Source organism: Fringilla coelebs (assembly GCF_963513975.1).
Source record: "Fringilla coelebs genome assembly, chromosome: 2".
NCBI lineage: Eukaryota > Metazoa > Chordata > Aves > Passeriformes > Fringillidae > Fringilla > Fringilla coelebs.
In genome coordinates, this window is record NC_140029.1 from 73,507,477 (window position 1) to 73,523,754 (window position 16,278).

Genomic DNA, 16,278 nt, shown 5'->3' on the forward strand with positions numbered 1-16,278 from the left:
TAAAGATGCTCAGGAATCCAAAGTAAGTCAACCTAATAATATAGCCAGGAGAGGAAGAGGGAAGTTACAATATATGCAACATAAAACATTAATACATAAAACCATACACAACACTGCAGTTATGCACAAGGCTCTGATGGCTTAAAAAAACAAAACAAAACAAAACGAAGTCCAACTGTAGTTTTTGTGACTCCAAAAAAGTATGAACAGGCCAATTAGTTCAAATTTTAAAAATAATCAAATGTTTTGTTTCTTCTCTGTATTTGAACAGTGTAGTACCATCCTCTGGCAGTGTAAGAAATTAAGCTCTCAGTTGTAATTTTCAAGTATTTAAAGATGATACATAGAGAGGCTCGTTTCTAACAGTATAACCAGCTTTAAATTGGGAGCAATTAAAGCTGTAGCTTCAAGATCACCTCACACTAAGCATCAGGTGGCCCTGGAAGAGCAGGTACTTCTCTTCCCTCTTCTCTGTGCAGGTAGCAGCAGCAGTGCTTATGCACCTGTAGGGCACACAAGGTCAGATGCCTTACAGCACTGCATCACCCCCATCCTCCCTCAATTTTTGTTGTATTCGTCACTTGGACTTTCCACTGATGCTGATCCTTTTGCAGATCACCTCAGTGGGACAAAAGAGCAAGTAAGCTTTATTCTTAGAAGGGGGTGGGGAAGAAGATAAAATGTAGAAGTAGATAGAATGTTGCCAAAATAGTGTAGATTTAATCGGTTCAGGAAAGCTGCGAATTCACACCTTTAAGGCAGATGCAACTTCCAAAGCCACCAAAAGTCTGAAATACCAGTAGGAAAAAAAAAAAAGGTATAATTCACTCTAAATTTAAATCTCAAACCCACCTAACACTGATTAAGAATGACAGCTGACTCACGTACAGAAAAGCCCATCTATCCTGACCTGCTGCACGCTGCTTGACTATCAAAGCACCACTTTCTGCTCATTTTTCTCTCCTTCAAAGAAAGAAAAAGGGGTCAAATCTTGTCAAATCCAGCAACTACAGCCTTCCTACAGCAGGGCCTGTTGTGACAGGACAGGGAGAAATGGTTTTAAATTGGAGGGTCAACTTAAGATTAGATATAAAAAAGGTCAACTTAGATTAGATAGAAGAAAAGTTTTTTAGAATGAGGGTGAAACACTGGAACATGTTGCCCAGAGAGGTTCTAGATAGGTAATCTTTTAAGGTCAGGTAGGATGGGACTCCAAGCAACCTGATCTCATTGAAGAAGTCCCTGCTCATTGCAGAGGTGTTGGGACTACTCAGCCTTCTAAAGGTCCCTTCCAACCCAACTATTCTGTGATTCTCTCATTCCTGCAACTGTTCTCTCCCTCTCCTGGTTTCCTTTTTCATTTTAAAAAAGTATGTTATTGTCTCTCCTGGGCTTCTACTAAATTATTTAGGTTAAAAAAAAAAATGGTTTGCTTCTGCATGGAAATTACTATTCTTCAGGAAACCTGGGATTCTTTTATAGTGACGCTTCACCTCTGATCTCTACATTTACTACACTTGAATTCTACTGTTTCCCTAATTCTGTTTACAGTCAATGTTACACACCATCCCATGCACTGAAATTTCCTGCTGTTTGCTCACCCACTTCCCTGACCATCAAATTTACTGAAAGTGAAAATGAACTAAAGATTTTCATGACATTTTATGATCCTTCCTTCCTTCCCCTTTTCATTTGTTTTCACTGGGATAGTGGCACTAAATGTTAACTGAATCTCCAAAATACCTGCCTCAAGTCTGCTTATCTCTGTGTTCCAAAAAGCCCATCTCTGCTTGCTGTGCTTGCACTGCACAAGTCCTTTGCCAGTCCTAACAGCTTTTTGGTACATTTCTTTTCCATTACTTCAGCATGTTCAAATGGGCATGGTGATTAGTATAAATCACTAATGTTTGCCCCAGATTTGGGTTAAAGAATAAAATTTACATATGTGGGGCTTTTATTTACATTTTTAATTCCTCCATCACCTGTTCCTAATGTTCTCCAATGGTGTGGACTGCTATTAACTTCACCTAATCTTAGCCTAATCTACTTCAATTGCAGTAAATAGGAAGCAAAAGCTGTTCCCAGAGAGTGAGTGAGTATAAAAGAAATCAGCTATTCTGAAAGAGTACTTACTGGAGGTTGAGATGCCTAACTAGAGAACGGCTGAATTCCAACAACAGGAATTCCACAAGGCTGTCTTGCTGTTTTTACCATTTAGATTAATGCTGGCTCCACTTTCAAATTTTACCACTGCTGACAATCATTGCTGAGCTCACCACAGCCTCAGACTGTGGTTCCCCACCTCCTACTTCCCCTTTGCTGCAGACACCTGACCCCCACTGAATACGGAGTCATCACAGCACATGCTGAGTCTGATCGATTCTCCACTGTAGCCTCACATGACCTGTAAGGCTACAGAAAGGAACCAGACAGTGCTTCAGCTGCAGTACTCTCACCAATGCTTCTCAGTGTGCATTTGAAGGAACAGATTTCTGTGCTGTTCTCAGAACTGTATACTCTTTTTCAAGGTAATTTCAATGCTCTACTATAACATCAAATGATTGAAACTGTCATCAAACATCAGCTGCCTAAAGATTTATACTGATGTTTCCCAGTCATTTTCTGGATTAACATCCAAACCATTGCATGCAAGTTTACAGGAGGAGCTCTAAAAACTAAAGGAGCTAACCTCAAGACACCCACAATTTTGCCTCTCATCTCAGAGGTGCATGGAAACCAAAGAGTAGAAATTTCCTCAGAACTTGGCACCAACTGCAGCTGTTGTCCAACAAATTATCAGGACTAAAACTGTTCTTTTACATTTCACTGCCTCATATTAGGTTTAAAGGACTCTTATCTAGGTAAGTCTAATGAATTTTTATTACTTCTAGATAAGTTGTTGTGCTTCTACTATTGCTAACTTCTTTGGGCTTTCTGAGAAGACAATTTTGGCATTCAGGGAAGTGCTGCCACAATACTTGATTATTTTAAAAGGTTACAATGTTTTCCAGATAATACTACATGAGAAAGATGTGTCCATAAAAAAAAGTAGACAAAGAAGATGGAGACAAACACTTGTTTAATGAACACAATGATGGTGTTAAAACATTACTGAGTTGTTACTACTTATTTATCTTCATGTATACATTCATTGAAACTCCAAAATAACACTGGACATTGCATAAATGAGACAAAGCTCATACATATGTAACTATTCTTTTAAGAAGCTAACAGACAAAACAGCTAATGAAGTACAAATTCAGAGAATGGTCCTTATCTATTCTGTCTTCCCATGTTTTGATCATTGTCTATTTTGGCTACATAAGAATATTGAGCTAACAATGTACTACCAAATCTAAGCTATCTGGAGCAACTTCCATAAAGTGGGAGAAGTTATCAGCAAGGATGTAAAGAACTAAAAAAGAGAATTTTAGCAAAAGACACAATTTACCCAAACCTATTATGTGTCTTTCCCACATAATAAATCTCAAGCTTTTTAAACCAAAACTCAATTGCATTAAGGCTTTAAGAAGCACTTGAAAAACATTACATTTAACAATTCTTCATTGGAACCCTAGTTACACTAGTAAGTGTAACATTCAAAACATAAAAGTATCTAACACATCAACATCATCAAGTATTAAAAGTTACCAGCAAATCTGCTTAAATTGCCTTTATGATATCAGATCTAACTTTGCTGTGACACAGTACCAACAGCATTTCTGTAAACTTCATGGGTCAGTTATTACCTTATCCCATGAATCAGGATAAGTTTTCAAGTGGTTCTCAAAGCTGAATCACAGCACAAGCTTCCACAGAAGCTTAGGTACATTAAAGTAGTTTGGTATGCACACCTCCAGACTATATTCTTTGCTGAATCATCAAAAGATTTCTAAAGCACACCAAAGATTTAAGTTCTCTACCAGAAGGCACTTTTTTCACAGGGCTAAATTTCATCTCACACCCCATGTTTTAAGGCATATAGATAGATTAAATTCGACTGTATGAACTTAATATTTTGGTTAAGAACTTTGCAGCCAAGCTCTGTCACCCTATTTTCATGTGAGACAAAAGAAACACATTGTTGTCTTCAGAAGTTTTCTTTTAGGAATGTCAAATAAGACCCTACATACATGACTCAAAATAAAGAATTTACAGTGTGTGGCTGTAACATTTCTGGAACCAGACATGCCAAAATATCAGATATATCTTCATATTCAGTTCTTTTATAGTAGGTAGATCGTCTTGAATTACAGGACTTGTATCTAGCCCTCTAACATTTCAAGTTTTTTACTGCCTTCCAGGCTGTCTGCAGAGTTTTGGTACAGTGATGAATTTTGTACTGTCTTTTTTGCAATTGCATCCACAATGTAGTTCTTGTTTTGAAATTATCAGTGTAGCTTTCCAGGACGTTCACACCAGAGATCAAATATTTTATCCATGGCACTAATCGCAGGTTAAACCCAGTCCAATTTCATCTTTTCCTTTCAAAAAAATGTAAACAAAAAACCTCTTATTGTGAAGTCTTTGCTGGTGCTTCACAAGGCAGTTAAGCTTCCAGAGACTTAGAAACAGATGCTATCTGTTTGATTTAAACTGTTATTAGAAATCCATTTGGTCTTGCTTTTTCCTTTGGCATCCTTTCCACTGGGAAATACTGAACAATCAAAGCCTCTGCTGTTCAAACTGCGGGAGAAGGGAAAAGGCAAAAAAGGAGGCAAAAACAGGAACAAGAAAAACTCTGCTAATGTCAGTGAACTCAAGGTATATCCAGCTGCTACTAACAGCATTTTCAACATTCTGAATACACATTAAAGAAGTTTTGACAAGAAAAATGTGGCATTAACTGAGAAAAAATTGGAATTGTAAAGTAACAATATACGTACTAATTTTTTTGTTTTCTGTAACTCAAGACTTCCTTGCCAAACGAATTAATAAAATCAGATTATAGTAATGCTGCTCTAAGATCTACAAAAACTGAAATGATGAAATTAATTCATTTGCTTATTCTATAGCAAATGCTTTGCTGAAGTAAGCCATATTTGCTGCACAGTCCTTGAGATATCCTCACATGTGCATTTTTGGTTTTTTTAATTGTGGAGCTCTCGTCAAAAATTCTGAGTTACTTGCCTTGTAGTACCAGTCCTGAAATTTTTTACAGCACTCTTCACTGCAGAAATCTCTCACTACACCATCAAGTTCCTTAGTTGCTCCCTTTTTGCACAGCTGTGAGCAGTAATTACAAGTAACACATCTCAGTCCTAACCGTCTTGCAAAGTCTTGTTTATATAGCAGCTTGCAGCCTGGAAACAGATTTTAAACATTAGGAACAAAGTAACTTTTATACAGAGAGATATCACAGTTAAAGAGTTAAATATTGAAAATTAAAAGAATACAACACAGCTAACAACTGGGACTTCAGACAAATTTAGGTTGCACAGTAAGACTATATTTCAAGACATTTTTACCCAAATACCTTCCCTACACAACTCTATGGTTTCCCGTGATGCCTACATCTTTTTCAAAACCCTATGATAAATCTTTTTTTATCAAATCCCTGAATAAACAGTCAGGAAAAAGAATACATAATTTTGTTTTAATATAGACCATGAAAAGCATTGACTTGGAGTTACACTGCTCAGTTACACATCCTCAAAATGCTAGAGATCCAGACTATCTACTAAAGAGATACCTATCTTCATGGATTAACTTAATTTTGTTATTACCTTTATTTATATTAATACAACAAACCACTTAAGATTACTCATTAATATTTAAGAACACTAATATGTCAAGATGACTTCAGAACTGGAACTGAGTGACTTCTTCAAAAAATGTAACAATAAAGCAAGCAATGATCAGTAGTGAGTTATGCAATGACAAGAAATTACACATGAAATTTGTGAGGAGTTTATATGCAACTAATATTCTATTTTTTTTTTTTTCCACATTGGGGTGGGGTGGAGATGCTGGTTGTTTTGGTTGGTTGTTGTTTTGTGTTGGTTTGGTTTTTGGTGGGGTTTTTTGTTTTTGTTTTGTTTTTTTCATTTACTATGTAGTCGTAATGTCAAGGTTGCAATAATGACAGCTATATTCTTTCACAATCTGATCCTTCCTCAAGCAAATTAGAAAGACATTCTACCATATTAAATGCATTAAAAGATGAATACTGTAGCTATTATATAGGCTATTTTTAGAATCTATTTTATTTAAATGACCTCAAATCCAGCACCTATACAGCTGATGCCTAAATCATATACTGTATACCTCTGTAATTGTTCTAATTTTACAGGAGAGAACAAAATGAGAAGATGAAGTAACTCTCTGTATTGAACACTGGAGGGAGAAGATAACATTAACACAGACATTTACTCTAAGGAACTGCACCTGTTTTTATAATCTACCAAAATCACAGCACCACCAAAGATGAGAACTCAAGTCCGCCAAGTGTCCACCCTGCTAGGATATATATATATAAAATCTAATAGATGCAGACTTCTGTACTTCTGAGAAGTTATGAAACTCAGCATGTAAGATACATACTGTACTTCCTCTGCCAAACAGAATATAAAAATACTATAATGTATTCAGTAAATTCAATTATGTGACTTCTGCTGTTGTCTATTAGGGCAGAATTAATATTTGTGAAACTGAGATACTATTTTTAAATCACTAAAAGCACAAGAATGCAAATGGAAGATGCAGCAGACTGAATCTTCCAAAAACAAAAGGTTATTGAGGAACTTAAACTTGTAATGCAACAAGCTTTGCTAACGAATTAAATTTACTAGTAATGTAATAACAAGGCATTTATAGAATATTGTACAACTAAGACACTGTAGGTAATTTGGTTTAAAGTGGTTTTGTTGGGGTTGTCTTTTTGTTTGTTCTTTGGGTTTTTTTTTTTAAATTCTTCAACAACAGAATAAAAAAATTAACTAGCACATATGGGAAGTGCCAGAAACCATCCTTAGAGTGCAAATGATTTGGACTTTTACATACATTACTCTGAAGGAAATAACAATCCTAAAGACAACAGTGTGTGCAAGCTATTAGTTAAAAGTATCAATTAAAAGCAAAATTTCTTGCCAGTATCTTTTCCTGCTGGCTGTATCTCTCATCATTGCATGGAGCATCATATTCTTTCCACTTCTTTAAAATTCCAGAGATATCCTAGCACCACAATGTATCCTCCTCTTCAGTGGTCTCTTAGAAGAGCCACCCAATGCTGCCTTACTTTCAAAACTACACACTAGTAGCACTCCTCTACTACCAGCCAGGCAACCTACATCCATCTGGCTAAATAATTTTTTAAAAGGAATGGAAAAAAAAAAACTTTTTTTTGACTGCTGAACTACAGGAAGTAAAATTGAAGATGCTGTGGCTACTTTATTTTAAAAAGTTACCTGGTAAGAAAATTTCCATTCTACAGCCAAACATCTCCCACATCTCTGTAACTCATGGAAAATTATCAGTGAACATTAAATAAGGGGAAACAAAAAGTCAAAAATTCCAGCCCTTAAGACCTGAATGCCTGGAAAACATGGGGGTTTTTTATTAGATTGCTGACTGCAAGGGTTCTTGCTGAAGGAAGCCTCTACAGAAGATAAAAACCCCGTGTTTATAAAACTTTGGATGTTGACAGTAGATTCTTAGAACCCTGAAACTTGCTAAAGTAGAATCTTTACAAAGTCTTTCATTTGCAACATCATGAGCAAAATTCTACAGATTTGTCTGAAACTCTTTTATGTATTTATAATACGTAACTTCATCTATGGGGGCAGGGAAATTCTGGTTTAGCTTCAAGATCTTGTGACTTCAAAGAAAGAGAAACCAAAATGCCTTTCTGAGGTCCTTGGTAGTCTGCAGTCCAGTATATACATTTTCATTACAATGCTATGGTTTTGGCTGAAAGGGTAAGACTGTTTGTATGGGAAAAGGTATTTGACTTTGGCAAAACAGATTCTAAGCTCAAACAATTTGGTCATCCCTTGCACAAGAGAATCCTGAATCAACATAACAGTAACACCCACACTGGCCTTGGAGACGTGACCATGAAGTTGGCTTTGATTTACAGCACACTGTGAATGAGCAATACAAAATGCACTGAATGTCTGACCTTTCTAACATAAACACTCAAATCCTAAGGAGTTGTTCAGCCTAACTCCCCTGGGGACTTGGGGTTCAGGAGTATAAGCACTGCCTAAAACAGACAGCTGACAGTCCCAACATTTTGATCAGGGAGATCTGATTTTATTCAGGTAAGTTCCTCAAGATTTCTGCTACAACACCAGACCCACAAGTTACAGTGTGATCAGATAAAAACCTCCACTGCTTTAAAGTGCTTTGGAGAGAAAACAGCTCTTACTTTGAAAGAAATTATAAGCACAGGTGATCTGGCTCAAGCTACACCAGCCATTAATTACGGTCTTTAATAAAGTTCTAACACCATCCCACAAGCTGGCTGTCTCAGAAAGACCACTAAGGACCATTTTCAGAAGTATCTCCAACTCAAAATCTGAAGCAAACAAAAACCAAGTAGGTGAGAATCTGCTAACTTAACATACCCTTAATTAAGCTATTAGAATTCTGGCTTCCAAGCGAAACCCAACACAAAACCTATCTCTTAAAGAGCCCTGAATTTTGGTTCCCCACATAAATGGTAGAGAAAGAAATTATCTGAACATGTGCAGGAGAAGATTGCTGACAAGACAACACCCAGGCAGTTCCCCAGAACCTTTACCTCGGGGAAGTTCCAGGTAAAGAGAGCTTCCTTTCTCTTGGCAGATCCAAGAACTGCCCACGGCAGAAACCTGCTTAACTGGACTGACTGCAGATTCAGTGCAAGTAAGCTACTAAGAACATGGTCTTACTCTGCCAGCAGCACCTACCTGAATGACAGGAAGTTCAGTACATTTCTACATCAAGTAGCTGTGTAAAAAGGAATGCTGAACCAGAAATAATTCTGAGTCCTCAACACCAGTCCCTTTTTACCACAAGGACTAATATATTTTATAAAAAGTAATTGTTCCATCCTAAAAGAATTGTTTTTACCTCTGAAATGCTGTCCTTACTAAACTACCTTTGTCCTTGAAGTAACATTCAAAACTTGCTTTTCTCTCATCTTGTAATAACTTCAACTATTACCTGTTCTAGAGAAAATAACAACAGGCCTTTAGCATCATCATAGCCTTGAGCTATGTCTTGGAAGATTCTGAAGCAGTGTTCCATTCAGATTTTCCTGCTCCATCTCCCTCTGTACTGATTTGAATACAAAACCTCTTTCATACCCATACTGCTATCACCTGCTGTCTCTGGATTCCTAACAAACATTATTATTTTTAGGAAAACAGATGCAATGTATTCAAATTCTGGGTCCTGCTTGGATTACTGTTAAAGTAGACCCTACCCTCTTCTGTGAGAAGTTGTGTATACCCCTTCCTTCCTTGTCCTCACCTCAGGAACCTTTTATTATTATTCAATCCAACCTTCATGCATCTTCAGTTTATCCTACTATTTCCTGATATTAGGTACTATCTCCTTCCGTTCTCCTCCCTCCTACTCCAATCCAGTTACTCATGTTCTGCTTATTCTTAAATCTTTCCAGGTTGATAATTCTTTCACGTTAATAAGAAACATCTTTATAAGCTTTCTTCTTCTCGTGCTCATAATCTCAGCACATTAAATTGCATCACCCCTTATCTGCACCAGTCAATGCTGTCTTTGCTCAAAGAACTATATCAAAGGTCTTTAAAAAAAAGACAACAGTGGAATTAACACCGAAGAATGAAAATCTAACAAGGACGGCTGGTGTCAAACAATGCACAGGATTTCACCTTATATTCTTAACAATGTTACAAATTATCTCTCCACAAAGAAAACCAAAAATTCCAAGACTCAATATGCGTACAGGAATTTTAAATTACATTACTTGAACACCATCCGTGTTCTCGCTCTACAAAGACAATGGAAGATAAACAATCTCTTCCAAAGCACAGTTATACCTTTCCATTTCTCAACTACAAGAACACTGTAAGAAACATAAAATCCAGGTTAACAAGTTAAAACTGTTCAGTAATTTCAGAAGAGATGCATCCAAGAAGCACTAGCTGGAAACTACATCTACACTGAGACTCTTCCACAAGTGGAATACCACCAGAACAAATTGTCCCGCTCTTCCATGTGCATTTGTCTAGGAGATGCAGAACTTGCTTTCTTTTAGCGTAGCCAAAAGTCTTCACTTGGTGCTTCTGTAGCAAGGGAGCCCGTTAAATATCTCCTAAGGGACTTGTCAGCATTGAGTATGCTGTCCCTTTCACCTTAATTCATTTCTATAAGCAAAAAATATTATTTTAGCTTTTACAGAAACAAAATTTGTTTGGAACAGTCATCTGTGGCTGAAAGATTTAAAACCAGACTACTTAATCAGCTGACATGGCCTGAACAGCCATGGCCACAACCACGGCCTCTGTGCCATCAGAATTCCCTGGAGACAACTGCCATGGCTCAACGGGATGCCATGAATGTTCCATTCTAACTTCTGTCCATAGCAGACTAAGGATGTCAGAGTGTCTCAGAATAGCCCAGGCACCTCTAAATACCTCCAACATTCACTTCCACTTTTCTACTAACCCAGTTTGTAGGAAAGGAATAGCCTCCTGCAGTAACAACTGACTCTTGCAATTGTGAACGAGTATTTTTATGAATCATGCATTTTGCAGTATTTAAGGTGTGTTCTGCTTTTTACTTGTCCCTTTTTGCCAGGATATCCCAACTCGGCACCAAATAAAGCTTTAAATGAAAGCCACAAGGAAAGTGACATTTCAGGTTAGAATTTATCTCAGGAGGGACACTGCCAGAAGAAGTGGTGATGAGCAAAACCAAACTAGGCACTGTAGCAAGATCAAATTATTTCACCACAGCAGGCCTCCATCAAGAGCTGTTGAAAGGGACATAACAGCTCTGTGGAGCACAAATCCTAGAGTGTGTAAAAGGGTGATTTCATACTGCCTTCAAAAATTTCTGTATGCTAGCCCAAATTCTGTACATTTTATTTTCAAAAGCAGTATCAGTGCCTCTAAAAGAGATAGTTGCCAGTGTAAACTATTAAAAAAAGCTGTGTTTGAACAGTTTCTGTAGCTCTCACTTTAAAAATAATGAGAACAAACATCAGGAACTAAGAGATTTAAGCAGGGTTGATGGCAACTCCCCTCGTCTAGAGGGACACAGCAGCTCAGCACGGCAGGGACAGTGCACCAACTCTTCCTCAGCCCATCCACCACAGAAGCCCAGCAACTATAACTAAGTCTCAGCAACACTTCATATCACACATCAGTTTTTACACAAATTTTTTGCTGTTTCTAATAACAACAGGAATTCCTATAAATTTCAGGTAGTATCCTAATTGATTGTGAAACACTGGAATGTAAGCACCTCTACAAAACTTAACACACCTGTGTTTAGGCTCAGTATCTGTAATATTTTCATATAAATCTAAAATAAATCAACTAATCATTTAATCATATACTTTACCAAACAATCCACTGTGCAGTACTGGTTGGGATAATCCCACTCCAAAGCCTACAATGCTTTAACTGAATATTCACCTTTTCTAGAAGAGGTACTTAATTTCCTTAATTTATTTTTCCACTTGTCAACTCTACAGTGTTTTAAGAGGTTATCTCTACTTAGATGAAACAGAGATGTTTTCAGAGAAAACTCAATGTTTCATAATTCCCTGATATTTATTAGCAGGCTATCAGGGTGATAGAACAGTTGCTAGTTTGATGCTGTCTTTTATCTGTATTATCCACCTGAAAAGAATTTCCAAGCATGAGATAACTGAGCTACTCCAACAGCCTAATGACATTCGCCCTCCTAGAAGAAACCCAGATATGAATCAGTGTTATTAAAATTTACATTATAAAATTATTAAGCCTGTGTTGTTTAAGTCATAGCACTTAGTTCTACTAGAAAGATGAATTAAATAAGTCTACAAATAAAATAAAATTATGGCAATACTCATAAAATAGTTTCATTGCTGGATTGCCAAAGACTGATTTGTTCTCCCAGACTCTCAGAAAGAATATGTATTACAAAAAAAAAAAAAAAAAAAACCCTCCCAAAAATATCCCAAACCCAGTAATTTGAAGATTTCCTCAGGATTAAAAACTTGTACAGCTTGTCCTCAATTGTCACTCATGCGACCACACATACATAAAAATCCACAAGCTACTTCTTACTTTAGCATACATAATACATATTTTATTTAATTTAGACACAGATATTTTGGAATGCAGCATTCTAGTGGCAAAACACCAGGAAAGCCTCAGCACCAGTGGAACAGATTAAACTCTTTCATCTACTCTGTTCAGGTTGTTCATTCTCCACACAGCATCCAATTTTTGGACAAAAAAGAAAAAGCATTGTATGCTCCATGAAGGAAATTAATAACCATCTTCAGCACAAAACCTAGGTGAGTTCTAATCACACCTTTTTATAATGGAGGTTTCAGCTACCTCTGGCACATGTTTTGAAGTGTCTCAAGAGAAACATATAAAGAAACAGAGCCGGAATAAAATCACACAGAAATACTGATCCAAGAGACTTTAATGTGGGTGCCAGGGTTTGTGTGTAAATATATATGAATATGCATGTGTGAAAAAACCCCTTAGGTATGAAGAATGGGAGCAATGACATCTTCAGTACTCCAGCTGGACAGCTGTGAGCAGTAAAGGGATATTTGTGGTTGATCTCATATACGCTTTCCCATCAGTTTGCACAAAGATGAACAAGTACGCACACTTGCAGAAATTTCAACGTGTGTTTAATTCCTGATTTTATCTAGGAGTCTTTTATAAACACTCCCCTGAAAAATCTCCACATTTCCCCCTGAGGGTTCAATTTCTTCCAAAAATGCCAGCAACTTTTGTGACTGAGTACCTCTGGCTAGTCCTTCTCAAACTGTGACACATTGTCTTCTCATGAAGAATAACTGCGTGCTCAAAAAAATAATCTGTGTTGGTGAGGTTCCTTGAACAATGTGCAATATCAAAACTGGGATGGCCTCCACATCCAAAAAACATTTGGTACTTGCACTGGTTTTATTTTACAAAGAGTTGGACATATATCTGGAAAAAGGCTTTGAAATTAAGGACAAACCAAAGTGATGTTTAGGTGCCTGGAAAGGGGGGAAACAAATCTATCACATCTGATGATGGAACCTCTATTTGTTGACTTCCAAAAGTCCACTGAAAGTCCTGGCCCTGTCCTTCCCACATCAGATCTATGCACTTTTCATTCTTGGATTGTACTGTTTTTGCAGCCATTGATGACAATTGATGGGTTCCCTTCAAAATAGGTGGTCAAGGGTTCCTTCAGAATTTCTGTCCAGGTCATTGGCTTATTTGCAAGAGGAACACATACAGCTCTTTGTCATGTGCATCACAAAGTAGACCTCAGCTACAGCTGGCAGGTATACACTGTATTTATTCAAGTTATGATCTACTTAATGGTGCTTTTGACTGTCCTCTGTCTGTTACTAAGTGGTCAGCAGCAAGCTGATAAAATTTGTCTTTATGGAACATTTTGCATGTTCACCCTTATAAATACAGTATTTACCCTTTAGCTGGCAGTCCAGCACCTGCAAACTCAAGACCCACACTAAGACACCTGGCAACAGGTTCCCCCCACTTAGAATCTCAATTTAAACAGGAGAGACAGGTTTTTATATCTTTTCTTCCTTAAATGTTTAATAGGAAACACAAGACCTCACTTACTTCAAGCCTCCTCATACAGAAGTAGTAATGTCATAGGTGGCATTATGAATCCTACTAATTTCATTGTGACAGCCAGAAATATTCACAGTAATAGAAGCATATATTTTAATCTCAAAAAAATTATCTTGCTCTTGTCTGAATGTATTCTGTGGAATTGCTTCATTCACAGAAACAATTTCTAGCTAGAGGTTGTAGAGCAATACACTGATACACTAAGGCTGGGCCTTCATGTGTCTGTTTTTTACTCTCCAGCTATCACTTTTCAGTCTAGAACACCACACTCCATTCTTCAGAAACAAAAGACTGCAGAGTCCTGAGCTGCAAGGGAATGGCATGGAGAGAAGATTGCCTTCAGCCCTGGTTTGGAATAATCTCTCCAGTTTAACAGGATCCTCGTACAAGTAAACTCCCATACCTACTATTTAATCTGCCTGAAAGTAGAAATCTTCCACAGATGTCTTATCAAATGACATTGGAAGTGTTGTTGTTATAATTAAAGAAAAAATATTCACCATATTTGTGAATAATAGGTCATTCAAACTTGTAGTTAAACTTCTAAGATCATGATTAAATACCAGTATCAAAGGATAGCTCAGCAGAAGTGGAAAGGATAGGTCCTTGTAAAAAATCTATTTTTATATTTCTATGAAAACCATGCTTTATGCAACTTAAGAGACCTAGGCCCATGGAGTTCCCTTTTAGTTTGTTTTCTTTTTGAAAATTCAAGTAATTAGCAATTGTAGTGACAGTAATCAACACACAGCAACAGGCATTATTAAAGTTATTGCTTAAGTAACCATTCTAAGCCAACACAGAACTTCTACTGTTATACTTAATGTAGAAACTGCTAATCAAAGAGAAAGCTTGGTGTTCATCAGTACAGTTAATGTTGTATATGCACTAGTGCATGCCTTCTAAAAAAAGAATGTGTGAATGTGTAATTTTTTGTGCATATGTATGTAAGCAATGTGCATAAAGGTGTATGTATTCATACACACACTGAAGAGTGTTACCCTTAATCTAGACTAAGTGGTGAAAAGCTCTAAAGGCAGCTCAGATAAATTAAAAAGTGCCTGCACTAACAATAATAGGTACAATCACTTCAATAATAGTAATGAAGAGACTTCTGGTTTAGCCTCAAGAACAACAGAATGAGTTGTTACCTTGAATCTTAACATATAAACAAAGTAAGTAAACTGCAGTAGAACAACAACCAATACCTCAGGAAAAAATCAAATACATACCTTCACTGCAAAAGGGTCTTTTGATACCAGAGAAATTCACTGTTTCATGGAGCGTTTTCTCTTCCTGACAGTATTCACAGTATGTAACTATGCAGTGCAGCTTCTTATAATCGTCAGAACACGCTCTGCTGCAGAACTGATACACTTTGTTCTAAATGCAAAGTTGCAAAGCATCATGAATAAGGTTAATGGATAAAATCTTACAGTTTAACTATTGCAACTTGAAAGAATAGTTGCCCTTAAGACAACTTACAAAGTAAACTGAAGTGTGAACACATAATTAGAGTATGATTTCTAATGCTAAAAATTTACAAATCTCAATTAAGCAGACAGTGCTACAAATACTCAATTTCACATGAAAATGCTGAACAGAAAATATGCCACTCAATCTCAGCATATCCTCTTTAGATACTTCTCTCAGTTCATAAAGAAGTGTAATAATGGTATTTAATATCTACAATAACTGAAGATGAAAGCAGATTCCAGACTTAGAGATGATCTGATAAAATACATTTTTTTAAATTCCACAGATACTATTTATGAGCAAAGACTTCTGCTTCTATTCATACTGAAAATAAATTATATTCTACAGAACCAGGTAGACTTTAACTGAGCTTTTTAAAAGAAACTTCAATACTTTTTAAAATAGCTAGAAAAACCGTATTAAAGTTCTACGTTTAAACTTTTAAACACATTATCATTCTAAGAAAACACCAACATCCCCCTTACCTCCCATTCCAGTACTTCTGGCTTTGAACAGAAAGAACTTTTGCAATAATTACATTTCAGCTGAATATCGCTGGGAGAGACGAACTGACCATTTGTTGAAGACTGAACACTGAGTGTCTGAAAAACATAAATATGTAACACATACATCACTAAAAAAGCAAAGTTACTTTTAAAACGTGGGGTTGTTTCAATTAAGCTTACTATGTTTGAGAATTCAGGAGTTTATTTATAAACTCAAGAACATTTCTGGCAAAAGCACAGCAGGTTGTTTCTTTACCTTAATTCCTTTTCCTGTGTCATCTCAGATTTCTCAATTTTGAATCATTACCCTTACCTTCCACCATGATTACTTTAAGTCATATTCTTTTACCTTACCTTTCTTATGCCTTTTATTTAAGCGTCAACACATTTTTTTGTAAAAATAAACAAAAAATATCCCCAAACGGAATGCTTTTGTTAATCACAAAAGATATTTTCAGATAAAAACATTTCACAGCTTGTATTGTTTTGGTGACAGACAAAGACCA

At 36.6% G+C, this 16,278-nt stretch overlaps 1 protein-coding gene across 7 annotated transcripts in view; it reads right to left on the reverse strand.

The window, feature by feature from the left end:
• ZMYM2 (zinc finger MYM-type containing 2) overlaps positions 1-16,278 on the reverse strand; it is an 86,357-nt gene that overhangs the window by 20,666 nt on the left and 49,413 nt on the right. For all 7 annotated transcript variants that reach the window (XM_084201194.1, XM_084201192.1, XM_084201193.1 and 4 more), the window contains 3 exons: positions 15,752-15,868; positions 15,023-15,173; positions 5,131-5,303 (listed from right to left, as the gene is read on the reverse strand). In XM_084201194.1, coding sequence (XP_084057320.1) covers positions 5,131-5,303; positions 15,023-15,173; positions 15,752-15,868 — 441 coding nt within the window. The remainder of the gene's footprint in view (positions 1-5,130; positions 5,304-15,022; positions 15,174-15,751; positions 15,869-16,278) is intronic.